Genomic DNA, 27881 nt, shown 5'->3' on the forward strand with positions numbered 1-27881 from the left:
TGAGTTCGTTGAAGGCATCGCGGTACTTTGCGATGATGGATCGGTGTTCGGGGGTCAGTGGTTCGAGGACACGGGCAAGTTGGGCAACGGGGTCGTAGGGTTCAACAGCAACTGTATTCAAGTCACTGCTCAGAGTACAAACATACACGGCGCCGGGAGTCGAAGCCAGTGCGTTGATCTGCTGGGTCGACATGTGGTACTGGGATCGGAGTTCGAGGGTCGTGAGTGGCATTCCGGTGTCGGGTCGCGATGCCGTCCAAGTGTGGTGCTTCCCGTCGATCGAGAACTTGATTCGGTTGGAGGGCCAGTCGATCTCGGGGTTGGTCTGGTCGAGCCAGTTCTTGCCGAGGATAACGTCCCAGGTGAGTGGCGCGGTGAAGAGGTTGATGCGGGCGTGGTAGTCGTGGATGGTGAGGTCGACGGGATCGGTGACGGAGGACGGGAAGGACTTGCCGTTGGGCATCGTGACGGCGTTGGCGGTGGTCTTGGTTCGAAGGTCGAGGGTCGAGGCGAGGGTCTCGGAGATGTGCGAGTTGGTCGCACCAGGGTCGATGAGGACGGTGATCGGGGAGCCGTTGAGGGTGGCGTCGATCACAAGCAGTCCCTTGCCGTGGTTGGCGGCAATGCGGTGGGGTTCGTCGATGAGAGAGTTGATCAGGTGAGGTCCGGTGGCGAGAGTCAATAGTTCAGCGTCGGGGGTCGGAGTCGGATGGCGGCAACTCGCCGGGTCCTTCAGAGGTCGTAGTATCCAGGGGTTGCCGCCTCGTCGTTTCCCTGATCTTCGTAGAAGGTGGCCTGGTCGGCGGTCTCGACGATGGCGTTGATGCGGGGCTGGTTCAAGGGACACTGCGAGGCGATGTGGCCGAACTTGCGGCAGCGGAAGCAGCCTCCGTTACGGCGGAGGTACTCCTTCTCGCGGTCGGTGAGCTTCTTGATCGGGCGCATGTCGACGTTGTCGAGGTCCATGGCGTTGGGGTCACGTGCGGGAGGCTGGGTCGGCTGGAAGGCGGGACGAGGAGGACGGACCATTGGGCGGAACTGCGGCTGACCAGGTGGAGCGCGGAAGAGAGGAGGTCGCTGGAACTGGAGCTCGCGGAAGGGTTGATCGCGGAACTGAGTGCGAGCGGGCTGCTGCATCAGGGGTTGCGATTGACCCATAATGGACTCGTATCGCTCGGCGAGGGCCATGGCATCTTCGAGGGTGGCTGTGTTGGAGTCAAGCTTCCATTCGACTTCGATGCGCACCCTGTGCTTGAGCTTGGTGAGGTAGCGCTGCAGGTTCTGGCGGTTGTTGCTGAAGTGGGGCAGCTCGAGGAGGAGATCGCGGAAGCGAGAGTTGAACTGCTCGACGGAGCCGGTGTGGCGCAGTGCTTCGAACTCATCCTCGGTGGTGCGCAGCGAGGTGGACGGAAGGAAGGTGTCGCGGACGAGGGACAGGACGGCGGCCGGGGTCAGGTTGTCGAGTTGCTTGCCCTGGGACCAGAGGCGCCACCAGGTCTTGGCCTTGCCCTTGAGGTTCATGGCGACGGTGGCGACAGCGGTGGCGTCATCGAGACTGTGGAAGGCAATGTACTCGGTCATTGAGAAGACAAACTCGTCAACGACAGCAGCCTTACGCTCGCCAGTGAAGGCGTCGGGGAGCGGGATCTTGGGACGCTTGAAACCGGGAGGGACCGTGGGGAGATTCGGCTGGGCAGTCAGGGCGGAGAGGACCAGGGCGCGGTCCTCGAGCGATAGTTGTTCAAGGGCCTGGAGACAGGCATTGACGGCGGGATCGTCCGATGCTACCATGTCAGATCACGGGATCAAGAGGAGATCAAAAGAAAAAGATAGAGAAGGGTTTTATTGATCTTAGCGAGGCTAGGATCTAGAGTCAAGTGTGTCTGGGGTCGAAGGTGATGACCAGAAACATGAGCGGGTGAAGGCGGGCTATTTATCTGTCTGGCGGTCCCGGAGGCGAAGCCTGCCGCAGCGGGGGCGAAGCAGCGGAGGCGGCGGGACAGCAGCCAGGCAGCAACGGCTAACCGGAGAAACATGTGAAAGTCTGACAAATGCTCGGTGGCTGACAAATGCGGGTGACACAGCGTCTGACTAATGCATGGTCGATGACAAATGCAGGGAAAACAGGGCGGCGTGTGCAACATGAGAGCAAGGAAAAAGGAAAGGCGTCACAGGACAAAGGAAAAGGAAAGTGTGCGACGCAAACAGTGACACAAGTGCGACGGTGCAGCTAGGCGGGCAGAGCGATCTGTGACAATGGGATAATGAGACTATGAGACGATGAGAATGTAACGAGCGTTCGACAAGACAGACGACTGAGAGGGAGAGAGAATCACCATTGTGAGCGAGCTGTTACTTGCGTCTACGCAGGCCTAATGTGACGGCACTGTCGGACCGTCACACTTTGAGTTTCGTACAGAAGGCCGATCGGGAGCGTGTGTCGTGATCCGAGATGAAAGTGCCGGCGAGTCCTAAGTGCACAAAGACATCGCGGAAGTACTGGCGGGCGACGTCTTCGGCCGAGTCGGTCTTGTTGCCAGGAACCAGGACGACGTACTTGGTGAGGGAGTCGACAAAGACCGTGATCGAGTTGAAGGTGCGGCCCGAGCGTGAGTCCGTGACAGGCGGGAGTCCGAGGATGAAGTCGAGGGCGACAGTGTCCATCTTGCGGGTGGCCACAGGGATCCGGGAGAAGTGGCCGTACGCTTGTTGTCGTCGGATCTTGGCTCGCTGGCAGATGTCGCAGTGCGAGACCCACTCGGCAATGTCCTTGGACATGGCGGGCCAGTAGTAGTGTGTCGAGATGGCCTTGTAGAGCGTGTTGGTGCCGGGGTGAGCTTTATAGGGACTGTGACAGACCCCTCTGCGCAATTAGCAGAACCGCTACACTTGTGTCACTCTTCGCGGTGCACATTTTCTTGGTGGTTCTGCGATGCCATTCTCCCTTCCTTTCTTTCATGTTGCACACGCCCCCTATGTTCTCAGCATTTGTCAGTGATACTGAATTTGTCTGTTGTCAGTGTTGCCCGCATTTGTCAGCGATCGAGTGTATTTCTGACTTCCACAAGGTTTCTCCACTTAGCCGCAATTCTGCCCTCGCGCCCGCGCTCAGTAAGACATCGCCGCGGATCCTCCAGGCACATCGATTGCCAGTCTTTGCCCGCTCATTATTCTGAATGTCGCCTTGGACCCCAGACACACTTGACTGTCGATCCTCGCCTTGTTAAAATCAATAAAGTTCCTTCGTGTTCTTCTTTTTTTGATTCTATCTCGATTCTGTGATGCGACAGTCGAATGTACCGGTTTGGCGGTTCCATCGATCCGGCTGCCGTATATGACGCCATTTTGATTGGTCGCATCAGTGAATCTTTGACAGAGTACCTCCTTGACTCTAATGAGCATTGCGAGCACTTCGCGGACCTGCAACCAGCGGAGGCGCATGAGTACTTCCAGGTGCTCAAGTTTTGCTTTGTCACCAATTGGCGTGTACGTCACATCACCTTTACAAGCGGATAGGAAGATGCAGGGTCGGAACTTCGATCTGGTTCCATTCACCGATTCTCTCTTGTCCTGACTTGATTAAGTTGTCAGCCCTGTCGCTCGAGAGGCCCAACATATCGTATCATCTGTATTCTCCCGCTTTGACTATCTGTGTCAGATCACGGGATCAAGAGGAGATCAAAAGAAAAAGATAGAGAAGGGTTTTATTGATCTTAGCGAGGCTAGGATCTAGAGTCAAGTGTGTCTGGGGTCGAAGGTGATGACCAGAAACATGAGCGGGTGAAGGCGGGCTATTTATCTGTCTGGCGGTCCCGGAGGCGAAGCCTGCCGCAGCGGGGGCGAAGCAGCGGAGGCGGCGGGACAGCAGCCAGGCAGCAACGGCTAACCGGAGAAACATGTGAAAGTCTGACAAATGCTCGGTGGCTGACAAATGCGGGTGACACAGCGTCTGACTAATGCATGGTCGATGACAAATGCAGGGAAAACAGAGCGGCGTGTGCAACATGAGAGCAAGGAAAAAGGAAAGGCGTCACAGGACAAAGGAAAAGGAAAGTGTGCGACGCAAACAGTGACACAAGTGCGACGGTGCAGCTAGGCGGGCAGAGCGATCTGTGACATCCCCCCCAGAAAAATTGTGCTCAAGTCAAACCATCAATTTTTCGATCCCGAGTTGCGTTGCACTTGTGCTTGGCAAAGGTCGATCAGTGTGTCCATTTCCGGAAGGTTGCGGTTGCGGCTGAGGAAGTCGTGGATATCTGCGAGTCCTCCATCCAAGAGTTCGGCCAGTGGTGCCCACGAGTCGTAAGATGGGTCGTATCCCTGCCAGCGGAGCAAGAACTCGTGTCGATATCCAGGAAGTCGACGTCGTCGGTTGATCCTGTGTCCAATGATCGCTTCGAACACTGATTCGTCGTTGTGGTTGGGTCCGGGTTCATCAAACACAAGTTGGTCGGTCGATGGTGTGTTGTAGGGGACGAGGGCGGAAGCGGGGAGTTCGGTTGTAAATCGGAGGGTCCTCGGGAGTCGAAGTCGATATCCAGTCGTTCCGATCTTCTCGATGATCTTGAAGGGTCCCAAGTACGGCATCCGCATCTTGGAGGGTGTGACGTCGTCCGTGCTGAAGTGATACGCGGTCGTGTCGATCAGGACTTGGTCGCCAATGTCGTAGCTGATATCGCGTCGATGTCGGTTGGCGTAGTACAGGGCCCGGTCCTGGGCCTTGCCGATGTTGTCCGAGACCAAGTCCAGAGTCGCTTGCATCTCCTCGATCGACTGTGCTGCAGGGTTGGACTCGGCGATGATGTCGGTGTTGGCAGGAGTGCGAGGATGCTGACCGTGCATCAGGAAGAAGGGCGAATGTCCAGTCGAAGCTGAGCTGTGTGAGTTGAGCGCGAACTGGATGTATGGCACTTGATCGATCCAGCGGGAGCCGAGGGCCAGAGTCGAACAGCGGATGGCCTCGGCGACGGTTGCCACAAAGCGTTCGACTTGTCCGGCGGCCTCGTGGTGGTGGGCAAAGGCGATCCGGAGTTCGGTCTTGAGCAGAGTGTTAAGTCCTGTCCAGAAGGCCGACCGGAAGCGTGTGTCGTGATCCGAGATGAAAGTGCCGGCGAGTCCAAAGTGCACAAAGACATCGCGGAAGTACTGGCGGGCGACGTCTTCGGCCGAGTCGGTCTTGTTGCCAGGAACCAGGACGACGTACTTGGTGAGGGAGTCGACAAAGATCGTGATCGAGTTGAAGGTGCGTCCCGAGAGTGAGTCCGTGACAGGCGGGAGTCCGAGGATGAAGTCGAGGGCGACAGTGTCCATCTTGCGGGTGGCCACAGGGATCCGGGAGAAGTGACCGTATGCTTGTTGTCGTCGGATCTTGGCTCGCTGGCAGATGTCGCAGTGCGAGACCCACTCGGCAATGTCCTTGGACATGGCGGGCCAGTAGTAGTGTGTCGAGATGGCCTTGTAGAGCGTGTTGGTGCCGGGGTGAGCTGCACAGACAGAGTCGTGGTGGTCCTTGATGATCGAGATGCGGAGGTCCTTGCCGGGGATGCAGATGCGGGTCGAGTCGAAGTAGAGAATCCCGTGTCGAAGTGAGAAGCGGTGCAGCTGTGCCTTCATCCACGGCTTGAGTCCGTCGGTCGAGTTGTCGCGGAGGACCGAGATCAGTGCTGACAGGATCGGGTCGGAGCTGTACTGAGTGCGGATGGTGTCCAAGAGATCGTCGGGCGGGGGTCCGAGGTTGACAATCGCGTTGATGATCGAGACTTGGACGGCCTTGGAGATGGCTGTCGGTGTGCGCGAGAGCACGTCGGCGACCTTGTTCCACGAGCCGGGGATCCACTGGATCTCGAGGTCAAAGTCCAGCATCGTGTCGATGGCTCGCTGTTGGCGCTTGTTGAGGGTCTTGGAGTCGAGGATGTGCTTGAGCGCCTTCTGGTCGGTGTGGAGGAAGACTTTGCGGCCGACGAGGTAGTTCTTGAACTTGTCGAGGTGGCGGGTGATCGACAGCAGCTCGCCGTTGTAGGGCGAGTAGTTGAGTTCGGATCCGTGCAGTTTCTGCGAGTTGAAAGCGATGGGGCGCACCGTGCCGGATCCGTCCATGTCCTGCCCGATCCATCCACCAATCGATGCGCTTGACTCGGACCAGTCGGTGAAGAGGTGAATGTCCTTGTCCGGGTTGACCATGTGCAGCGACTGAGGCGAGAGCAACTTGAGCTGCTCGAAGGCGGCGATGGCGTTGTCGTCCCAGACGACGGACTTGGTCGAGTTGGCGGAGCGGGTGGTGATCAGAGTCGAGAGTGGACCGGCGAGGGCAGCGTAGCCAGGGACAAAGCTCATGATGGTGTTGGTCAAGCCGAGGAAGCTGCGGAGTTCGTGTTCGGTCGTTGGTCGCGGGTAGTTCTTGATGGCGTCGATGCGCGAGGGATGCACTTGGATGCGTCCTTCGCCGATGATGAAGCCGAGATAGGTGACGGTCGAGTTGAAGAACGAACACTTCTCGGGTCGGATCTTGAAGCCGTGTCGGTGGATCTTGTCGAGGACCAGTTCGATGTGGCGGATGTGCTGGTCCTCGTCCTCGGATGCGATCAGGATGTCGTCGATGTAGACGAACACAAAGTCGTCGATGAACTCGCGGAAGATGTCGTTCATCGCGGCTTGGAACACGGAGGGACTGTTGGCGAGGCCGAAGGGCATCACAAGCCACTCAAAGTGGCCGTACTTGGTCCTGAAGGCCGTCTTGGGGGTGTCGGCGTCGGCAATGCGGATCTGGTGGAATCCGCGTTGCAAGTCGAGCTTGGAGAAGACACGGCACTTGGACAGGCGGTCGATGATCTCGCGCATGTTGGGCAGCGCGGTGCGGTCCTTGACGGTGATCTTGTTGAGGGCGCGGAAGTCAAAGACGAGTCGGAACTTGTCGCCCTGCTTGACCCAGAAGATCGGTGCGCCGAAGGGCGAGACGGACTTGCGGATGTGGCCGATCCGGAGCAATCGGTCGAGTTCGTCTTTGAGACGAGCGAGTTCTTCGGCCGACATTTGGTAGAGCGACGACCAGGTTGGCTTGGCAGAGTCGTCGAGTCGGATGTTCATGTCGATGCCGGGTCGGTGAGGCGGGAGTTCCTTGAGTTCGTTGAAGGCATCGCGGTACTTTGCGATGATGGATCGGTGTTCGGGGGTCAGTGGTTCGAGGACACGGGCAAGTTGGGCAACGGGGTCGTAGGGTTCAACAGCAACTGTATTCAAGTCACTGCTCAGAGTACAAACATACACGGCGCCGGGAGTCGAAGCCAGTGCGTTGATCTGCTGGGTCGACATGTGGTACTGGGATCGGAGTTCGAGGGTCGTGAGTGGCATTCCGGTGTCGGGTCGCGATGCCGTCCAAGTGTGGTGCTTCCCGTCGATCGAGAACTTGATTCGGTTGGAGGGCCAGTCGATCTCGGGGTTGGTCTGGTCGAGCCAGTTCTTGCCGAGGATAACGTCCCAGGTGAGTGGCGCGGTGAAGAGGTTGATGCGGGCGTGGTAGTCGTGGATGGTGAGGTCGACGGGATCGGTGACGGAGGACGGGAAGGACTTGCCGTTGGGCATCGTGACGGCGTTGGCGGTGGTCTTGGTTCGAAGGTCGAGGGTCGAGGCGAGGGTCTCGGAGATGTGCGAGTTGGTCGCACCAGGGTCGATGAGGACGGTGATCGGGGAGCCGTTGAGGGTGGCGTCGATCACAAGCAGTCCCTTGCCGTGGTTGGCGGCAATGCGGTGGGGTTCGTCGATGAGAGAGTTGATCAGGTGAGGTCCGGTGGCGAGAGTCAATAGTTCAGCGTCGGGGGTCGGAGTCGGATGGCGGCAACTCGCCGGGTCCTTCAGAGGTCGTAGTATCCAGGGGTTGCCGCCTCGTCGTTTCCCTGATCTTCGTAGAAGGTGGCCTGGTCGGCGGTCTCGACGATGGCGTTGATGCGGGGCTGGTTCAAGGGACACTGCGAGGCGATGTGGCCGAACTTGCGGCAGCGGAAGCAGCCTCCGTTACGGCGGAGGTACTCCTTCTCGCGGTCGGTGAGCTTCTTGATCGGGCGCATGTCGACGTTGTCGAGGTCCATGGCGTTGGGGTCACGTGCGGGAGGCTGGGTCGGCTGGAAGGCGGGACGAGGAGGACGGACCATTGGGCGGAACTGCGGCTGACCAGGTGGAGCGCGGAAGAGAGGAGGTCGCTGGAACTGGAGCTCGCGGAAGGGTTGATCGCGGAACTGAGTGCGAGCGGGCTGCTGCATCAGGGGTTGCGATTGACCCATAATGGACTCGTATCGCTCGGCGAGGGCCATGGCATCTTCGAGGGTGGCTGTGTTGGAGTCAAGCTTCCATTCGACTTCGATGCGCACCCTGTGCTTGAGCTTGGTGAGGTAGCGCTGCAGGTTCTGGCGGTTGTTGCTGAAGTGGGGCAGCTCGAGGAGGAGATCGCGGAAGCGAGAGTTGAACTGCTCGACGGAGCCGGTGTGGCGCAGTGCTTCGAACTCATCCTCGGTGGTGCGCAGCGAGGTGGACGGAAGGAAGGTGTCGCGGACGAGGGACAGGACGGCGGCCGGGGTCAGGTTGTCGAGTTGCTTGCCCTGGGACCAGAGGCGCCACCAGGTCTTGGCCTTGCCCTTGAGGTTCATGGCGACGGTGGCGACAGCGGTGGCGTCATCGAGACTGTGGAAGGCAATGTACTCGGTCATTGAGAAGACAAACTCGTCAACGACAGCAGCCTTACGCTCGCCAGTGAAGGCGTCGGGGAGCGGGATCTTGGGACGCTTGAAACCGGGAGGGACCGTGGGGAGATTCGGCTGGGCAGTCAGGGCGGAGAGGACCAGGGCGCGGTCCTCGAGCGATAGTTGTTCAAGGGCCTGGAGACAGGCATTGACGGCGGGATCGTCCGATGCTACCATGTCAGATCACGGGATCAAGAGGAGATCAAAAGAAAAAGATAGAGAAGGGTTTTATTGATCTTAGCGAGGCTAGGATCTAGAGTCAAGTGTGTCTGGGGTCGAAGGTGATGACCAGAAACATGAGCGGGTGAAGGCGGGCTATTTATCTGTCTGGCGGTCCCGGAGGCGAAGCCTGCCGCAGCGGGGGCGAAGCAGCGGAGGCGGCGGGACAGCAGCCAGGCAGCAACGGCTAACCGGAGAAACATGTGAAAGTCTGACAAATGCTCGGTGGCTGACAAATGCGGGTGACACAGCGTCTGACTAATGCATGGTCGATGACAAATGCAGGGAAAACAGAGCGGCGTGTGCAACATGAGAGCAAGGAAAAAGGAAAGGCGTCACAGGACAAAGGAAAAGGAAAGTGTGCGACGCAAACAGTGACACAAGTGCGACGGTGCAGCTAGGCGGGCAGAGCGATCTGTGACAATCTGTCGCATCTCTCAATTAACGAGCAACTTCTCTCACTCTGCCTCCGCCTCGCTTCCATCCTGAGTGTTCAAAACCCTCGGCCTGTATCCGTCTTCGGTCCCTGCTCGCCTGCCGTCCTACCCACCCAAGTCATTGCTCGTCCGTGACAGTTTGCGCCGCCTCAATATCAAGGCCACTCCCCCCATGACAAGCTGGACTCCGAACCCATTCGTTTCATAAATGGTCAAGAGAATGGTCCATAAAGTTGCTTGTGAGTTTGAGCCCACACCCCACTATCGGATCTTTTAGGTATTTCATGTTTGCTGCTCGACATCGCGTGACCTCACGCATCCCTCATCGTATCCCTCCACCCCCTTCCTCAACCAAAGCTGAAAGACACATCGAGCATAAAGTCGAAGGAATTTATCCTCGCAAAAGTCCCGTGTGTGATCCTGTACTTGGTTACCTGGAAGGCGTACCCAATATTGAAGTCCGCCTGGGAATCTCTCGAAAATCTGAAGAGAGTCCCGCACATGGTGCAACAGCTCCATCAGCGATACCCGGACAGGCCAAGTCTCTCACCCGGTCTCGAAAGTAGTTTATGGTTAGGATGATGTGACGACTCGGCCCAATTGCCACATGTTGCGATGGTCGGGGCGCGCACGCGAGCGAGCAAGTTCACCCGCCGGCCCACCATGATTAACTTAGTTCCCACGATATATCAATGGTGATGCCCTCATGTTTGGCAGGGCGCAGCAAGTGGAGCATTCTGGTCAACTCGCCTTCCAGTCCGCCCGTGCTCACCGTCGCCTTCCAGTCGCTTGTCTGTCCCGTTTCCCGCCAGTTTCCCGCTCTCGCTTCCTCGTTTGTCCCCCCCTTTCGTTGTGGCAACAGCCAACCCCAAATGCCAACCATACTTTGCAAACAATCAGAGTGTGATCTTGAAATCCTAAATTCAATACGCCCACCTTGTCGCCAACCAACATGTCGTTTCAAAGCCTCTCGTGCTATTCTTCGGTTGAAAGACAGCTCCAATCGGGGATCTCGCCATTTCTTTCATAGTTCTCCCGCTTTAGCTCTCCTCGGCCTGTCCATTTCATCACGCCCATCAGCGATCCACCTGTCCAGGCCAGGCAGTTGGCCTTGAAAATCGTTTTGATGATGGACCAGTTGGCCTGTGATCTGCGATTCCAATTGTAACGTGGGCTTTCCTCCAGTAGGCGGTAGATGTGCTCCTGCAATCGTTGATGGAACCCTGGCAACATCGAGGTTCCTCCAATCAAGAGCACATTGCGATAGAGGTCCATGCGAATGTCCCGGGGACACTGGTAGTTATGCATACGCATTAGTCTGTGCCCTTGATCGTGTGGGTAGTCATGGATGCGACTGCTCCACCACGCTTTTGGCACTAACTGCTCTAGTCTCTTCATGGTGGTGCCCAAACTAGGAAGTCGAATCGATTCCTACACACCCAGAATGTTGCCAAAATCCTCTCGTACCTGTATGATGGCCTCCAGAATCACGTTGGCAACTGACACACCGTCGTCGTCACCTTCAAATAGTACTTCGGCGCTACGCTCACGCACCCAGCCGGGCACCCAGAGCTTGTCGTTCGAGTCAACGGTGACATGGACGGGCCGCGTTTCGCTCTTGTAGACGGTGTACTCGTAGAGCTTCTCGCGATATGGAAATGCTGCCTCGCGGTTCTCAAAAGACACGTCCTCAAATGTGGGAAAGGCTCCCACAAAGCAGACCTGCGCCTTCAAATTCTCGTAAAACTCGTTGCTCAGTTTCTCTACGAAGCTGTCCTCGATTGGGACCATGTCCACCCCATCTTGCAGCACCTTGCCATGGTTCTTGAGTAGTAGTTTCAGTCTTGTTGTGACCGAGTGGCCTGCAATTGGAAGTGTTTTCATTTGCCGGAGCAGTGGCCGTCCATCGTATATCTATATGGCCGGGAAGAGCAAGAACGTTCTCGTGAGCATGGATGGTTTGAGGTTGTCGCAGTGGCCGACACAATAGCGACGAGTCCATGGTTGGTGACAGGCGGCAGAGGCTATCGCTGTATGAAAGGATTGCGATAGGAGCCTTCAGCAATCGACACTTGATGGATTCATAGAAACCCATGTCACCATACCGGGAGTACCGAAAGCTCCAGGTGACCAATATCCACCACCAGTCCTGTTGTTTTTCCGCAAGCCAAGAGCGCAAGAACGTGTGACGGCACAAATGATATTGATGGAACCTGAAGCCAAACCACACCGGCAGCGAGTTAGTACATTTCTGGCTGCCAGGCGCCCTAACCAGTGGCGGTGCACAGATATCGACTTTTGTACATCTCCTCCAAATCATTTCCAACGATACCCCATGTCACCATGCATCAGCTAGTGCAGGCACTGCGTATAAAGATACCTCCAGTTCGTTGAAGAGCACGTCACAGATCAATTTCTTAATCGCAATAGGCATCAACAAGTTTTCGCAAATGATGACACTCCTTTGCTTGGGATCTGTCAGCAGGTATCTAAAGCCGTGTTTGAGCCGACGTAATAATGTAAGAGGGACATGGTAACCAACGATTTCATTTCAAGAGATAATGGATGATGGCGATTGTTATCCATCATTCCCAAGCGCCGCGCCACCTCGTCGCTTCAAATCACAGCTCGCTTACTGATGAAACGTTTGGTAAAAGAGGTCCGAGAGGACATTTCGAATGGACTCGAGCACTGCGGGGTCGCTCTCGAGCTGAAACAGCGTCACCATCTACAACGAGATGGTTATGTGAATATGTCGCCCGAGTGGCGAACGGGCCCGGGTCGGCAAGTATTACCGCCAAAACGAGCGTCTGTCAGGTTTGCTCAACGGGTTGGCGTCAAGGTCAACCCCGCCCCCTATCTTTCGTTAGCCAGCTGTAGCTTCATTGTCCACTCCCACCTTCTTTCCCGACCGAGAGCCGTCTTGAGAGAAGACTGGAATGGCAACAGGCAGAACATGTCTCGGCTTGGATTCTCCCGAGAAGCCGCACTTGAGATATCGAGAGCCCAGATCCAGCACGATTCGATCTTCTGTGCCGTACATCGAGTGCCGCCGCAGCAGACTAGTGGTGCTTCCACTCATGGTGTACCGTTGAGGCCGAGAGCCGGGGTCGAGTGCTGTGGAGCCGGCTGGGAGATCAAGCCTGGCCAGCACCGGCTGCGTTTGGGCTTGGGCTTGGGTGGCGAAATGCAGGAGACGAGAAGACGGCGCTCTCGCCGCGCTCTCGCTCCTCGGTCTGAAATCACGTGATGAGCATGTCACCCTGAGCTCGTCCTGGTTTCAGTCGCACTCGTCATGAGTCCGCCTGCTCAGGGGAATCACCACCAAAGTGCATGCGATGCTCTTCCAAGCCCGATGAGGTGCTCCGCTCTCCCCGTTCGGCCACATTCCCCCATCACTGGACTTTGATAGACCCCCGGTTGCCGGGATCGGTACTCAGGGCTTGCGGCCGTCAATCACGCCGGATTGTTGGTTCACCGGCCTCAACCAGCATAATCGTGGCCTCGGCCAAAGAATTTATGATTGCAGCGAATTCGACTGAAAATCAAGATACATAAATAAGCCTCCATCTCTAGGCATCAAGCCTTTCGCCGGATGCGTGACCAACAGTCTCGGGTGACGGTTGGTTATGCGCGAGACATTCGGTCATTGAGTCGAGGCCACGCTGGTCTTGTCATAGCGAAACAACCAGTGGTTGACGTTCCAGCCGTGGGTACCTCCGGCAGTATTAGTGGCGGCTGCCTTGGCTTCGACAGCTTCGCTGGGCTCCCAGCCTGGAATAGAGTAAGTGATGGTGATAATTCGGCGGTTCGGGGAGCAACTGGATTCTCGAACTTCATTGGATCGGAGGGCCAGTGATACCGAGCGGCAGAGCTTGGAGAACAGCAACCACGACGATTCCGACCACGATCGAGTCAGCTTTGGAGGAGTGCTGCTCAAATGGCAGTCCGCATCGCCAGAGGTTGGCAGGGGCCCTCCGTTAAGCCATCGATGGAGTTGCGGCTTGAGCTTGTCGAGACCCGTTGGGAGGAGGTAGAGAATCAGGACGGTAGCAGTGCATTGACCACTGTCGAGCTCGAGCTGATCCAGGTTGACGGTGAACATATCCTGCTCGATGAAAGCGATGCGTTCTTGGCGCTCGAGCTGCAGCGCCTTCTCTTTGGCGTGCTTGACGAGATAGGGATCGAGTTCAATTCCGACACTGAATGCCGGCGGCCGATCGGACTCGTGGGCGGCAAAGAGGATTCGCCCATCTCCGCATCCTGAACGAGGCGGAAGAGCGAGGCGTTGAGCGAGCTCGATTCAGATCCAAGAACAGAGAAGCGGATCCGCCAACTGCAAGACAATAAGGCTTACCCAGATCGACAAGGACATCGCTACTCTGGATGTTTGCGAATCTCAGGACAGCCTGCACAACCTGCAGCGAGCAAGGCACGTACGGCGCAATAAATTGGGTGTTGTCGAGCGGACGGCTGTTGACTGGAGCCAAAGAGACATGATCAGCACCAGAACAAGCGTGCGACTGCACAGCTACGATTGCGACCGGCGATGGGTTGCAGCTGTGGTTGCGGGCGGTGTAAATGAAGCGCCGACAGGCCAGTGCGAGTTGGTGCGTACCTAAGGTGTACGGTATTGGGTTTTCGAGATTCGGGATCTGCGCCGGCAGATCAGCCGAGTCCGAGAAGGGCATTTCCGCTAGGTCACCATCGGGGCTGGGCATGATGTGAGATCGGTGCAGGATTGTTCCCAGATCGATGGCTGAGCGTGGCTGAGCGGCATGGCCGTTCCACAACAGGCGCCACGCACGTGATTCGACGAGCCCATTCGATCCACCTAGCCGACCCATTCGATCCAGCTGGCCCACGGCAGCATCCATGTGGTGGCGCCGTGGCCGTGTTTGTCATGGGCGTGTCCATGACCATCGATCTGGCATGTGGCTGCCGTCCCCCATGTCCACGGAAGCAGTGCTCGTGTCTGCACTGCCTGCTCCGTCGTGGATCTTGCGCAACCCGCGCGACCCAGCCCGATTTGCTTGTCGCCCTGTAGCGTTGCTCCCTTGGATCATGGGTCGGTTGGGCAGGTATAAAACCTTTCGCTGCCTGCTGTCCGCTCCCCGCCCAAGCCGTACCAACGTCCTCCTTCGCGGTCTGCAGCCTCATCTATTCCAAAGCGCTGTTCCTGGACCCTTCCAATGGCTCAACTCCGTGCTAAGCAGCCCTCCAAGTGGGAGCAGGCCAATCTGCTCTCCAAGCTGCTATGGTTTTGGATGGACGGCGTCTTCATGACTGGCAAGAAGCGCCCTCTGTCCTTCGACGATCTGCATCTGCTCCCCAAGGATATCCGCTCTGCCGAGGTGGGTTCGTCTTTGCCTCCTTCCTTCCCCCTCGCCTTTGGCCGCCACTCTGCCCTGCTTGGCGCTTTGTTCGATTATTCTCCCAAGCCTCATCACCAACCGTGCCCCTCCGCCACCTCCACCCCTTCAACGACCTGTATTGGCCCTCAGCTTTATGCCAAGTTTGAGCGTATATGGAGTGAGCAGCAAAATGCATACGACCAGCAGCGCCCTTTCCCATTCAAGACTTTTCCATGGGTCAAGCCAACAAAGATCAAGCCGCCGAGCGTCGTCTGGACGCTGCACAAGCTGTTTGGTCGCCGGCTCTATCCTGTGGGCATTCTCTGTTGGATTTGCGACAACTCAATCCTGATCAGGTCTGCGTTGCCACCTTAGTTCCTCGCCCGCATCTGCCTCCCTTTCCCTCGTGAGCAATGGCCGATGTTGTCATCGCTGTCTCAAGCACTCGCTTCTCAGGAGTACCCCGTGCCGATGCGTTGGCTTAACTCCCGGCCGCTCCTGTCGCCCATGCCTTCTCTGTTCACAGCCCCTTGGTTCTCCAGGCCCTGGTCAACTTTGTGGTCTCGAGCCAAACAGGCAGTCCTCCCCCAGCCGGGACTGGCGTGCTTCTTGCTTTTGGGATGTTTCTTGTTCCTATCTTGACGAGCCTGACCCTCAACTGGTACTTTGCACAAATCACCGTCACGGGTATGGCCGCCCGCTCCGTGCTCTCCAGCGCCGTCTTCCACAAGAGTATGCGTCTCTCTCCGGAGGCTCGTCAGGTAGATATCGCGATGTCGACCTGGATTGCTCCTGCGGGATTTCGACGACTCGACAGCCCCCTGCTTCATCACACCTGACCCGTTCCTGCCTTTGCCCTCGACATATCGACTCGCCACCAACAGAAATACGACTCTGGCAAAATTGCAACAATCTTGGCCACCGATGTGGCCCGTGTCGAGCTCTTCTTCAGCTGGTTCCATGATCTCTGGTGCATGCCCGTTAATATCCTGACCAACATCGGCATCCTGCTCGCTCTTCTCGGGTACGCTGTCAAGCACAAAGTGGTTTTCATATTCCTCTCCTTAACTTTGCCACTCGAACTGCTCCGGCCCGCCCTTTCTCAAGCTCCGCGACTGAGTAGCCAGCTAACATTGCAGTTCCAATATCTCTTGCTCTCCTTTTTTTTTCCGCTATCCAGCCCATCGGCTCTAGCCGGTGTCGTCATTATTTTCCTGTTGGGTCCGATCCAGGCCTTCATCACCACCCTTCGGATGAGGTATCGCAAGGATCTGGTTGAAATAACCGATAAACGAGTCAAGCTCACCCAAGAGATTCTACAAGGCATTCGCGTTGTCAAATTCTTCCACTGGGAGCCCACTTTCCTTGAGCGAATCTTTTCGCAGCGTTCCGCCGAGCTGAAAAAGGTGGCATCGGTCAAGTATGTACGGTGCCGCTGCACGCGGTGTATTTGCGTCGAGCATGTGCGATATTCGGTCTGTGCTCTGGATGTTTTTGGTCGCTTTCGCCTTACTCTCGAGTGCTATGTTCTCTGGGGTCACATCAGCAGAGCTCAGTTCGCTGCTACTATCCCACAGCAACGCTGCCACTGCGCGCTATACTTACTTGGCTCTGCCTTCCCCCCCCATCGTGTGCCTCAGCATGATCGAAGGGGTCAATAGCACCATTGGCTTTGTCGTTCCAGTCACTGCAAGTATCGTCACATTCGTTGTGTATTCCCTGACCACCGATTCCTTCAACGCTTCGACGGTCAGTTATAGGGGGGGGTGCGGAGCCAAATGGGCTATCGCTTTGAATCTGCATCCGCCCATCACGTTTTGTACACCACCGCTGCCTCAGCATGCAAACTTGCCGAGCACCAAAATGGACTCGGCACGCTGCTCACGAGACATTGACATGCCTTGCAGATCTTCTCGGCCTTGTCGCTCTTCAATGCTCTGCGCATTCCCGCCTTCATCTTCCCAATGATCTTTTCGTATGTACCTGAATCACAAGCCAACCATCCCAGTCGTTTGAGCGGCAATCAGATGCAACTTTCACCTGGCCAACTGTGCCGTGTCCACTTTGCCCCTCAAACGCATGCTTACATGTATGTCTATGATCCAGGTCCTTTGCTGATGCCAAAGTCGCCATCGATCGACTTCAAGAGTTCCTCGAGGCTCCCGAAATCGATTTCGAGCCCACTGTAGACAAAGCCATGGAGCCTTCGGTCTCCATCGACCGCGGTGAATTTGTCTGGTGCCCACCTTACGCTGAGCCGGCGACTCCACTGCCCGCCAACAACAAGTCCCGGCTTCGCTTTGCCTTCCCGAAGAAGCAAGCCGTCCCCGCCAAAGCCTTGGAAAGCGAAACTTTTGATCGAAAGGATCACGAGCCCGAGATGGCTGGAGAGCACGCAGACTCTGAATCCGATGCCATTGCGGCCCCTGAGACCCAGGGGCGACTGTCTTCGGTCAATATCCAGCTGAAGCGCGGCTCGCTGTGTGCCGTTGTTGGACCGGTTGGGTCAGGCAAATCCTCCCTGCTCAGTGCTTTGGTTGGAGATATGCAATATCGCAGCGGCTCGGTCACGTTCTCGGGATCCGTCGGACTCTGTCCACAGCAAGCCTGGATCATGAACGCAACCATTGAGGAAAACATTCTGTTTGGCAAGCAGATGGACCGGGAAAAGTATGCCCGCTGCGTCCAAGCCTGTGCACTCACGCGGGACTTTGAGATCCTGCCCGGCGGCGATCAAACCGAAGTGGGTGAAAAGGGCATCAATCTGAGCGGAGGACAAAAGCAGCGGATCTCGCTTGCCCGACTAGCTTACAGCGACGCCGACATTGTTTTGCTTGACGACCCGCTCTCAGCCGTCGACGCCCACGTCGGCCGACACATCTTCGACAACCTCATTCTTAAGGCGCTCGGCGGCAAGACCCGGGTGCTCGTCACACATCAGCTCCATTGTCTGCCGCAGTGCGATTACATCATCATCATGCAGCAAGGGCGTATCGCCGAACAAGGGTCGTTCCAAGAGCTCATGTCCCAAAGCAGCGTCCTGGCCGGCTTGATGAAGGAGTACGGCGGCGTTCATGAGACACCATCGGAGCAAACCGAGTCCAAGAAGCAGGAAGGAAAAGAACTTGAGATCGACGACCGTACCGACGAGCCTGAGGAAAAATCCGGCCGGAAGCTGATCCAAGAGGAGGAACGCATGACTGGAGGCATCGGCCGCATTGTCCTCAAAAAGTACTTTTCAGCAATGGGCCATCCTTACTTCTTTGGCGCCATCATTGTCACGCTGATATTCACTCAAGGCCTTCGCGTCTCGACCGACTACTGGCTTGTGATTTGGTCGTCGATGCTGCTTCCCTCGCTCTCCCAAAATGGCTACATTGGGATATATGTCGCCCTGGGGCTAACGGCCTCGGCCGTCACGTTGGTGTACTACTATCTCTGCGTCATGGGTGGCGTCCGTGCTGCCCGAACCATGCACGAATGGGCCCTTACCCGGGTTTTGAAGTCTCCGATTTCGTTTTTCGACACCACGCCGTTGGGTCGCATCGTCAACCGACTTTCGCGCGACCAAGATATTGTGGACAACTCCTTGATCAAGGTATCGAGCGGCTTCGCCCTCTCTGTCGCCACTCTCCTGTCAACCTTGATCACAATTGGCGTCTCGACCCAGGGCTGGCTGATTCTGGTGATGGCACCTATGGCTGGCCTATATTACTACATCCAGAAGCTCTACCGAACGTCCTCGATTCAGCTCAAACGCATGGAGAGCATTTCCAAGAGCCCGCTCTTTGCCCACTTTACCATGACGCTCTCGGGGATGACCACCATCCGGGCCTACAACCAGCAAGACCGTTTCCAAGCCAAGGCTCACACGCTTATCGACAGCAACAACGAGCCGCAATTTCTGATCTTCCATGGCCAACGATGGATGTCGATCCGCCTCGATCTGATTGGATCGATCCTGATCCTTGTCGTGTCTATCTATGCCGTTATATTCCGAGTAGGTGGTGTTGGTGGCTTTGGCGGTGTTGGCGCGGTGGGCATCGTCTTCCTCCTGCCTCGTACCTCCTTCGCTCTCTGTACCCCCCCCCATCTATCGTTCTTGACATCGCCATCGGCACTATCACTAATGTTTTGTCGCCGTCTCTTTAGACAACCATTTCTTCAGCCGTCATTGGTCTCATGCTTTCGTACTGCCTGCAAGTCAACATGCAGCTCAACCAGTGCATGCGAACATTCACCGATCTCGAGATGCAGCTCAATGCAGTCGAGCGCCTTGAATACTATTCCTCACAACTCGTTATCGAAGATGATGCTGCCACAGTGCATCCACCAGACAACTGGCCAAGCAACGGCTCGATCACTTTCGAAGGCGTCGAGATGAGATATCAGCCCGATATGCCTCTTGTTCTCAATGCCGTCAGCATCGACATTCTGCCCAGGGCCAAGATTGGGGTGGTATGTAATGCACAACGCTTTGGATGACGTCCTCAGATTGCCGTGAGATCAACCTGTCCCAACGAAATTGTGTTGCCAGCGAATGCAATGCTTGCGTTGGTTGCTCCAGAGGCTCAGCTGGATGTGCAGCCATGGCAACTCCATTGGTTTGTCTGAAGAGTACTGATCACCGGGTACTGCATCGCATATTCCCCCAGGTTGGAAGAACCGGATCGGGCAAGTCGTCGCTCATGTTTGTGCTCTTCCGGATGGTGAATCCGTGTGGAGGACGCATCTTGATCGATGGCATCGATATTTGCCAGCTATCGCTGCGCGATCTTCGATCCCGGATCACAATCATACCCCAGGACCCCATTCTGTTCTCAGGGTCAATCCGGACGAATCTCGACCCGTTCTCGGAGCACAGCGACAGCGACCTATGGGATGTCTTGGCTCGTTCCGGCCTGAAAGCTGCCGTTACGGCCATGGACGGCAAACTTGACGCCACAGTGGCCAGTCTGGGCGAGAACCTCAGCGTCGGACAGCGTCAATTGATGTGCCTTGCTCGAGCAATGCTGCGCCGGCCTCGGGTGATTATTCTGGATGAGTGCACTGCCAATGTGGACTTTGAAACCGACAAGGTAAGCCATTCGCGCAGGCTGTAAGAGGACCAGTATATCGTGCGTATTGCATCGACAATGGCCCCTGTCGGCGAAGATGTGCGAGGATGGATGTACCAAGCCCCTGCCGCAGGCATGAGAATTTCGAGATTCTTGGCTTGCAGCCCAATCGATGTTAACAGACATACACCTTGCGCAGCTCATTCAATCGTCACTCCGAGAAGACTTCCGAGGCTCGACGGTACTCACGATCGCGCATCGCCTGAACACCATCGTCGATTATGACAAGATTCTGGTGCTCGATACTGGCAACGTGGTCGAATACGACTCGCCGCGAGTGCTGCTGCAGAACAAGGCTTCTGAGTTTTCCAGGCTGGTCGACGAAACGGGGCAAGCGAACGCAGCGGTACTTCGGTCTATGGCTGCCAAAGAAGAGTAAACCGGCGGATCTAGCAGTTTCACCACCAACAGACCAAAAAGTCACAGCGGGCGGCCCGTGCGACCCGACCTATCTGGGCGTCGAGAAATCATCCTATCCGGCAGCTGATCTGAAGGGCGCTCAGGGACACCACTATCTCGTTTCCTTCTGAACAAGCTGTGGTCGCGACGCAATAGCGACAGCCAGCCTCCAGCTTTGGCATCACTCCATTTGATTTCATTCAATTGCACTTTGTACAGATTGTGAAACGGGCAGGTGCTTCGTATTAGGGCAGGGAGATGGAGAGAAAGAGCCAGAGACGGTCGAGCGCGGAAGCCAAAACCAGGTGCGGGAAAGGCACTACAAGATCGAGTCCATCTTTTGGTACACTGATAGCACTCCAGCCATGATCTCTGTTGTCCCCATGCTCTTGGCTTTGTCCGTCAGCGAGGCGTGCTCCAGGATGATCTCGTCGACCTTTTCGTACGCAACCTCTCGCTGCGAATGGCTCAATCCAACCAGGGCGTTCTCGAGAACATTGGCAGCATAGGCGGCGCAAACCAAGGCGATTGTCCTTCTGTCCGGGATGGGGCCACGGCCAAGCAAAGCATCGACGATTCTCTTGATCAGGATTTCCTTGGCGCTGTGGTCGGCAACGGGATGTGTGGCCATATCGAAGAGAACAAAGTTTCGTTTCTCGGTTCGCAAGACACCTTTGTCGACCAAACCCTTGGCAATACGTTCGCGAACCTGCTTGAGCTGAAATCCGATCTTCATGAGATTCCACGTTTCGCCTGGATGCGAGCACACAGGCGGTGAGGATTATGGGTCGTGAGGATGATATGTCGAACGACGACCCGCGAGCTGCAGCGCCAGGTCCTTCGTGCGGCCTACTGTGCAGTTGTCGCCGGGCTGCGACAGTAGATCAGCACAATGTACGCACCACTCATCAAGTCGATCCAGTTGCCAACGCTTTGCTTGTCTTGCTTCATAATCCTCACAGCCTCGTCCAACAAGACCTCGCCAGTGCTTCGATCATCCACGACCTCGACGAGGCGTTCGACAAAGGGGCGCTTGCGAATATCCTTTATAGTGCCAATGCGACCTCGGAAGGAGAGCTCCATCAGGATGGCGCCTCGCAAGACATATGATATGTTGTCATTCCAGAACGACAGATATCCCTGGCGAGCCAGCGCAACAGAATGGGTACTGGGGGTCAGCGCCGTTTGGAATGCAACATCCGCGGCCAGCGCCCAGGCAAGGATATCAGAGGCGCCCAGAGGCGCCCAGAGGACGCACGGCTCCGACAACAACAGCCGGAAACATGAGCAGCAGGATGAGCAAGAAGCAAATCGACGGCCCTTAAGGATCAAGCACGATCGATCCAGACTTTGGGGGTTGTCGCCAAGAACACAGGCTTGGCCAGAAAGCGTTCGTGGCTGTGGATCGAGCGGACATTGTCTTGATCGAAACACCGAGCCACCAGAAAGCGCACCGCAGACTCACTTGAGAGTCCTTCAGTCCCAGAAGCAGAACCTCCTCCATAAGCGTCAGCTTGTTCTTGTCGAGCTTGGCGCCTTTGCCATTGTCCTCGTCATAGCTTGCAGCAGTTGTGGACCTGTCAGCGCCTGCTGCAGGGGGGGTTTCGAAGCTCTGCTTCCGGACGGAGGCGGAGGGGATGTCAAAATCCTGGTTATCTCCAGAATCTCCTCCTCCTCCTCCTCCTCTTCGACGCTGGACCAGGCCGGTGGACATGACGCAGAATGGCCCGTTGAGGGGTTCTTGGGGCGGGGGCGGGATGGATGGATGGATGGAAGGGAGGCCGGATGAGGACGGAATCAGGGAGTGCGGGGGCGCAAGCGCCGGTTTGGGCGGGCCACAGGCCGTGACACAGCCGCCTTGCTGACACGGAACGAGCACGGAAGGGCAAGGGCGCGAAGACGCCGCTGCTGATTGGTCCGCCGATGCGGGTCTTGGCGGTGTTGGTGGTGGCGGTGTTGGATGCGGTGTGGGATACGACGTGGGATACGACGTGGGATACGACGTGGGATACGACGTGGGATTTGTGTTGGTGCTGGGCAGACCGATGCGGCGGATCGGCGGTCCCAAGGAGGATCTCCATATGCGCTGGATAGAGCCTCTCTCGTTGGGCCCCTACGCAAATGTTCTTTCGATGGCGCTCTTTGCCGCCCTGCGCGGCAGCACCCCCACTGGCAAGTCCGCCACCTCGCAAATGTCCTCCGACAGAATTGGTCGTTACCCTCGTTGTCAAGGTGCCCAAGCTCGTCCGGGACCCAAATACAAGCCCAGGACCCAACAATAGCATTCGGATGCGCCGGCTGTCGCCAGACACACACTATTCCCGGCGCCAGGCTGCGGCATCAGGCGCGGCATCCAGGAATAGGATGTGCCAATTGCAGAGCCGCGGCTGACCCCAGGCCGGTGGCAGATGGCCATGCCAGCAATCCGCCCGGCGCTCAGGCCTCCGCTTCGCTTGCATCTCCATCCGCAACGTCGCTCCGCGCTCTCGGGACTCGGCACATCTACGCAAGCAATGAAGTTCTCGAAACAGCTGCTGCTCCGAGCCTCGCCGCTCTGGTACGACCACTATGTCGATTACAAGTCGCTCAAGGGCACTCTCAAGTCCTTCCGTGTCGGCGACAGCACCGATCCAAGTGAGTGGCTGACGCTGCAGACGACAGCCGGACAAGTGCCGCCCATTCGGCAGCATGGACTCGAGGCCGGTTCGTAGGCATCGTGCTTGCCTCACCCCTCTCCAATGATTGGCAGAGTCCCATACCGATGTTCCCGCTGCCGAGCGCAAGCCCACTCCGCCACCCAACATGGCCGCTATCGACGAGTTCACAAACACATTCTCGGAACTCCTGAAGGTCGAGGCCGATAAGGTCGAAGGATGGTATGTCATCAAGGAAACCGAGGGACGAGCCCGCCTGGCCGAGCTGGTTGCCCGTGTAAGTGTCCTCGCCCTGGGCTGATTCGTCCGGCCAGTGTCGGTCGTTGACGCTCAGAAACGACCACATGGGTGCTGTTCTGCATATACTCCGCCGGCTCTTGCGCTCATGTTCTTTGCTTGATGCCTCAATCGTTCTTGACCCAAATCCATCCAGGGAAAGAGTCCACAAGTCAATCGCGAGGTTTGGTACGCATCGCCTTCACATAGGACCTCATGCACTCCGGCATTCGTCCGACAGGGAATATCCCGGGCCATCGGGCTGCCAACAAACACTGGGGTGGAATGCCTTCCTTGCCACGACTGGGTCTGTGGGGTATGCCATGCATTTGCTGCACTGGGCTGACTCTTGCTTGCGGGCTGTCTCTCTGCTCTCGATTATACCTGCACGTGTCCGAGCCAGGCTCAAGGACATCGAGGACCTAATTGCCAACCTGGAGATGCTGTTTGAGTACAGCGAGGTCAACATCGTCGCATTCAAGAAAATCATCAAGGTGAGCCCTTGCATAAGCCGATGGGTGCCTGCACCGGCGGCTACTCCTATGGTGCTCGCAGCCGGGCCAAGCAGCGTCCGTTGCTGGCGATCCGCGACCTGACAAACCTCGGCTACTTTCCGATGGCGGTTTCAAACTGTGATGCTCCAGAAATTCCAAAAGTACATTGAACACGGCAACGTCTCGAATGTGTGGACAGTCATCAAGGCCTATCGCTTCTTTTCCAACTCGGAGCTGGATCAGGTGCTGCTGGCAAAGGCCAAAAAGGAGCTCCGCAAATCGGTCCCCGAAATGGCTCTGACGCCAACCGAAGCCCTTCCCGTTGCCGACCAAGGCAATGTTCCGACTGTCACCAAGCTCGACCTGGACGCCCTTCCGGGCGGACAAATCTCCAAGCTGTGGCTGGCTGTATACGAGGATGGGACCGGAAGCCTGATCCGAATCCCGGTGATTGTGGCCAAGGGCGTCAAGTACGGCCCCACGGTTGGCATGACGGCCGCTTTGGTAAGAACAGACCGAGCTCGCTGTCATACGATTCGGCACAACATGATGCGGCTGTCGTCGATGTGCTGATGCCTTTCACGTTTTGCATGCCTGTGTCCCTCACTCTGGATACGAATGGGTCCCTCACTCTGGATACGAATGTGCCCTTCATTTATATGTTCACATGTCCTCCCCACACCTCCCGCCCCATGTCTCCCATCGTTGCGTCCATTCCACTTGCCTCGCCCTCCTGGCATATGCAGCACGGAAACGAGTTGAATGGAATCCCCCTGATCCACAGGCTTTTCAGAGAAATCAACCCGCAGCAACTTCACGGCGTCCTCGTCGCTGCCACGGTGACGAACGTTCCGGGCTATGTGCGAAACCAACGAGGCTTCAGCGACGGCACCGACTTGAATCGGATCATGCCCGGCAAGGCCAACGGATCGTCGCCGCAGGTCTATGCTTACAATCTGATGGAGCGCTTGATCAAAAAGTTCGACTATCTCCTTGATATCCACACGGCCTCGGCCGGCCGTGTCAACAGTCTCTACGCTCGAGCAGACATGATCAATCCAAAGACAAAGAAGATGGCTATACTCCAGAATCCGCAGATCATTGTCCACAACACTAGTCCAGATGGCAGTCTCCGCGGAGCCGCCATGTCCAACGGTGAGTCTGTGGGTCGCAGTCGGTCGAGGCGCATTGAATCCGGCGAGTGATCTGACTGTCTCCTTTGGCCTGTCTCTTCAATACTGACATCCGATGATGATCTCTGCAGATATTCCCGCCATTACCGTCGAAATTGGCGACCCTTCCAAGTTCCAGAAGCGCTTCGTCAAGAATGCCCTTCTCGGAGTGACCAACATCCTGTGCCATCTTAACATGATTCCCAATGAGGTGGATCAACCAGAGTATGATCCGGTTGTCTGCAGGTAATGTTGGCGGGTTCTATTGCCCAGTGAATGCTCGGCGTTTCGACCTGTGCCCCTATCTGATTCCGGAAAAATCATGGCACAAACTGCACCGGCCTCCTCCAATCGCCTCGGGCTGAGTCTAACGCACCCGACCCTGTCGGACTCAGTCGATCGTATTGGATCTTTGCCAGCAAGGGCGGTGTTTTGACGGTGCAGCCCGAGATTTACACGTGGGTTCGCAAGGGCGAGATGATTGCCCAGCTCCACTCGCTCTTTGGCGACCTCGTCGAAACGTACTATGCTCCTGAAGACGGCGTTGTTGTCGGCAAAAGCGTCAATCCAGTCTGCGAGTCTGGCAGCCGCATCATTCACCTTGGTGTTGTTGAGGATAGCTTCGCCAAAGGTGAGACTTATCTGTGCACTGATGGCTGATTGCGTGCGCGCTGTGGTAGCGATTGCGACTAAGCCGTTTGTGCATGAAATGCTCATCTTCCGTCCTTTTTGCCTTCATACCGCTGCTATCCCCGATCCTCTGCCGTGCCCAAACCCATTGTCAACATGCTGTTCATTCGGTCATGGTGTCCATTATCGCTGACAGAGGCCCATGACGGGCATCTTTAGTGCAGAGCAATGTTGGAGATCTCGCTGCTGCTTGTGTCGAAATAAAACGGCGAATCTATCACTCATGCGGCACCGAGCCAGATAGGTCTGGCATCACGCTTCGGATCACTGAACTGGCAGTCTACGCGATCCGGACACCTCTCGAGTGCAAGACAGCCATGGTGGCTAGTATCACGGATACGTAGATGAGCAATATGATAAACGCCATCACAGGTGGCACACTCATGGTGTCCAAGCTGAGGTTCACCAGGCCAGTGAGAATGTTGGCCTGGTTGAGGAAAGTACGGACGAAACAGTGAGCCAAAGCAGCAGGCGGTCCACAATCTGCCTCGGCCGTTGCGTGCGCTGCACCACACATGCACCGCAGTTACCAGCAGGAATGTCGTCAGTTGGTTCTTGTTGATGGCGCACAGAATCAGCGGGACAGCGGGTGGCGTGGCGAACAGCCACTCAAACGAAATGAAGGCAACTTGAATCCCAAGCAAGAGCGTCACACCCATGGCAATAATCCAAACCACATAGGCACCGTTTGCCTGCAGAATAGAGGGGGCACAATTGTGAGCAATCTGATGCGATTCATTCTGCAGTGGGAACCACCTATGTTTCGATCTGTCGTTCGCCGAATGGAGAGATAGAGGAGAAATTTACCATGGCTCGTGAAGGCTGGATGTCCAGATGACTCGTAAGAATGTAATGGATAAACCATGCAGCAAACGACGACTTGACAAGGAAGCCCACGACCTGATCTCGCGGTCGCTCATTGCCAGCGGTGAGAAAGTGCCTGCCGAGCTCGGCCGAGATGAGGTAGATTGATGCGTAGCCTAAAGACCGATTCAGTGGTGAGGAGCCATTCTCCCAGCCGTCGCTATATGCATGTCAAGCCGCAAAGCACAATATGCAGCCCGACAAGTCCTCATTGTGTCCACACCGCCGCCAAGGCATCGTACCTAGTGTGCTGACCACGCCTTCCTTGTTCATGCTGATCAGATCTGTCCGCGGGGCATGGAGCACATAGTCCTCCAACTTCCAGCTCAGTAGCGCTTGGTGGACTGCGTTGGAGGGGGGTTATTGGCGACCAGAGCAAGGAAGGGGCGTGTGAGAACGGCGCTTGGATGAGCGACCAGTGCCCCATGCCCCGCCTTGGTGCAGAGCCCGGTCTCGGAGATGTCTACCGAACATACCGACAACAAGTAGAATGCCAAAGTAGCCTGGCCGTGTCCGCGGAAAGATCGCAAAGCAGGCCGAGACAATGATGGGAATAAACGCCAGCGTCATGAAAAAGTTCCAGTGGACGCCGTACTCGGAAACGTTGACCTGCCCGAACAGGACATCAAGTCACATCGCAGATCGTTCGGCCGCGCCGAGGACGAGGAAACAGGTCGGTTGGTTCATAGTCAGCGATTGCGGCGGTTTGGCCGGCTGGGTCGAGTTGACGGCTGAGTGCAGGACCGGGATCGTGTCCAATCGGACTGCATGGAATCTCCATACTCAGCGGACCGACAGAGTGATTTCATACCTCGTAGTCGACGCTTCTCGTCAGCAACAGCCGCGCGAATCCGAGAAACAGGACGGGGAGAGCAGTGCGGATCGAGCGGCCAAAACGGACCAGACCCTGGCTCCTGTCTTGGACGAGTCGCTCGCCGACGACCAGGCCCCCGGAACAGACGATCGCACCGACACCCGAATCCATCTGAACCAGCCAGGGAAGCGGGATCATATTCGATCGATGAAGCGATGCATCAGCAAACCAAACATCGAATTGACAGATATGCATCCAACAAATACGCATCCAACAGATATGCTTTCCGCAGATATGCTTTCCGCAGCTATACTTCCAACAGAGCGACAGTGAGCCGCGCCGCCGAGAGACGGAGCCGCACTCGACTCACCAGCGATACACCGAACCGATGCGTCTTTGCGTACATGCGCGGAAAGATTGAAAAATCGACGGCGAGGATTGCGACGACGGTCAACAGCTGCACCAGGGCTCGGTAGATGACAAAGTATGGTACATGCTTCGGTGGAAGCTGGCCCTCCGAGCCCTGCCTGGTGCTTGTTGGGCTTGAAGACCCGTCCTTGCTTGAGATACTCCGCAGCAATGCCATCGACGTAACCACAGCCAACAGAATCGTCACAGTATGTGGAATCCACTCGACAAAGGTTACGGAGATGAGCATCGGC

At 56.5% G+C, this 27881-nt stretch overlaps 6 protein-coding genes across 6 annotated transcripts; 2 read left to right on the forward strand and 4 right to left on the reverse strand.

Annotated features, from left to right (window-relative positions):
- Window positions 1-10213: 10213 nt before the first annotated feature.
- Window positions 10214-12542, reverse strand: BJ171DRAFT_226413 (actin family). The gene is made up of 6 exons (XM_053106529.1): window positions 12285-12542; window positions 12022-12113; window positions 11766-11874; window positions 11491-11598; window positions 10853-11299; window positions 10214-10678 (listed from the first exon to the last, which is right to left on the reverse strand). The coding sequence occupies exons 1-6, from the start codon at window positions 12465-12467 to the stop codon at window positions 10361-10363; spliced, it is 1257 nt and encodes a 418-aa protein (XP_052962964.1). The 5' UTR covers window positions 12468-12542; the 3' UTR covers window positions 10214-10360.
- Window positions 12543-12878: 336 nt separating this feature from the next.
- Window positions 12879-14122, reverse strand: BJ171DRAFT_520766 (uncharacterized protein). Its single transcript, XM_053112457.1, has 3 exons — window positions 14004-14122; window positions 13743-13865; window positions 12879-13648 (listed from the first exon to the last, which is right to left on the reverse strand). Exons 1-3 carry the CDS (start codon window positions 14104-14106, stop codon window positions 13032-13034), a joined length of 843 nt encoding a protein of 280 aa, XP_052962965.1. The 5' UTR covers window positions 14107-14122; the 3' UTR covers window positions 12879-13031.
- Window positions 14123-14319: 197 nt separating this feature from the next.
- On the forward strand, window positions 14320-20235 carry BJ171DRAFT_462981 (P-loop containing nucleoside triphosphate hydrolase protein; the record flags this gene model as incomplete). Its single annotated transcript, XM_053108530.1, has 11 exons — window positions 14320-14739; window positions 14890-15095; window positions 15266-15500; window positions 15624-15763; window positions 15920-16159; window positions 16380-16488; window positions 16647-16714; window positions 16846-18739; window positions 18892-19197; window positions 19395-19817; window positions 19996-20235. The coding sequence occupies exons 1-11, from the start codon at window positions 14578-14580 to the stop codon at window positions 20233-20235; spliced, it is 4023 nt and encodes a 1340-aa protein (XP_052962966.1). The 5' UTR covers window positions 14320-14577.
- Window positions 20236-20574: 339 nt separating this feature from the next.
- Window positions 20575-22106, reverse strand: BJ171DRAFT_570866 (Golgi phosphoprotein 3-domain-containing protein; the record flags this gene model as incomplete). The annotated part of the gene is made up of 3 exons (XM_053113664.1): window positions 21721-22106; window positions 21158-21515; window positions 20575-21008 (listed from the first exon to the last, which is right to left on the reverse strand). The coding sequence occupies exons 1-3, from the start codon at window positions 21967-21969 to the stop codon at window positions 20575-20577; spliced, it is 1041 nt and encodes a 346-aa protein (XP_052962967.1). The 5' UTR covers window positions 21970-22106.
- Window positions 22107-23022: 916 nt separating this feature from the next.
- Window positions 23023-25911, forward strand: BJ171DRAFT_226562 (uncharacterized protein). Its single transcript, XM_053106530.1, has 8 exons — window positions 23023-23131; window positions 23343-23374; window positions 23589-23679; window positions 23830-24183; window positions 24426-24834; window positions 24944-25097; window positions 25247-25482; window positions 25678-25911. Exons 1-8 carry the CDS (start codon window positions 23129-23131, stop codon window positions 25698-25700), a joined length of 1302 nt encoding a protein of 433 aa, XP_052962968.1. The 5' UTR covers window positions 23023-23128; the 3' UTR covers window positions 25701-25911.
- BJ171DRAFT_428230 (GWT1-domain-containing protein) lies at window positions 25822-27877 on the reverse strand (the record flags this gene model as incomplete). Its single annotated transcript, XM_053107849.1, has 7 exons — window positions 25822-25968; window positions 26072-26233; window positions 26349-26521; window positions 26648-26749; window positions 26882-27014; window positions 27217-27390; window positions 27590-27877. The coding sequence occupies 7 exons, from the start codon at window positions 27875-27877 to the stop codon at window positions 25822-25824; spliced, it is 1179 nt and encodes a 392-aa protein (XP_052962969.1).
- Between the last annotated feature and the right edge of the window lie 4 nt (window positions 27878-27881).

Source organism: Polychytrium aggregatum (genome assembly GCF_025602895.1).
Source record: "Polychytrium aggregatum strain JEL109 chromosome Unknown BJ171scaffold_45, whole genome shotgun sequence".
In the NCBI taxonomy this organism is placed as follows: Eukaryota; Fungi; Chytridiomycota; class Chytridiomycetes; order Polychytriales; genus Polychytrium; species Polychytrium aggregatum.

Excerpts from the sequence above, each read along its gene's own strand:
- BJ171DRAFT_226413 (XM_053106529.1), bottom strand. The coding sequence starts at position 12,467 with ATGAGTGGAAGCACCACTAGTCTGCTGCGGCGGCACTCGATGTACGGC. Across the intron at positions 12,114-12,284 it reads GCTCTCGGTCGGGAAAGAAG|ATGGTGACGCTGTTTCAGCT; the intron begins GTGGGAGTGGAC and ends ATCTCGTTGTAG. Across the intron at positions 10,679-10,852 it reads TTCTGGAGGCCATCATACAG|TGTCCCCGGGACATTCGCAT; the intron begins GTACGAGAGGAT and ends CATAACTACCAG.
- BJ171DRAFT_520766 (XM_053112457.1), bottom strand. The coding sequence starts at position 14,106 with ATGCCCAGCCCCGATGGTGACCTAGCGGAAATGCCCTTCTCGGACTCG. Across the intron at positions 13,866-14,003 it reads CCCAATACCGTACACCTTAG|TCAACAGCCGTCCGCTCGAC; the intron begins GTACGCACCAAC and ends CTTTGGCTCCAG. Across the intron at positions 13,649-13,742 it reads CGATGTCCTTGTCGATCTGG|GATGCGGAGATGGGCGAATC; the intron begins GTAAGCCTTATT and ends CGCCTCGTTCAG.
- BJ171DRAFT_226562 (XM_053106530.1), top strand. Across the intron at positions 25,098-25,246 it reads TATGATCCGGTTGTCTGCAG|TCGATCGTATTGGATCTTTG; the intron begins GTAATGTTGGCG and ends TGTCGGACTCAG. Across the intron at positions 25,483-25,677 it reads TGAGGATAGCTTCGCCAAAG|AGGCCCATGACGGGCATCTT; the intron begins GTGAGACTTATC and ends TATCGCTGACAG.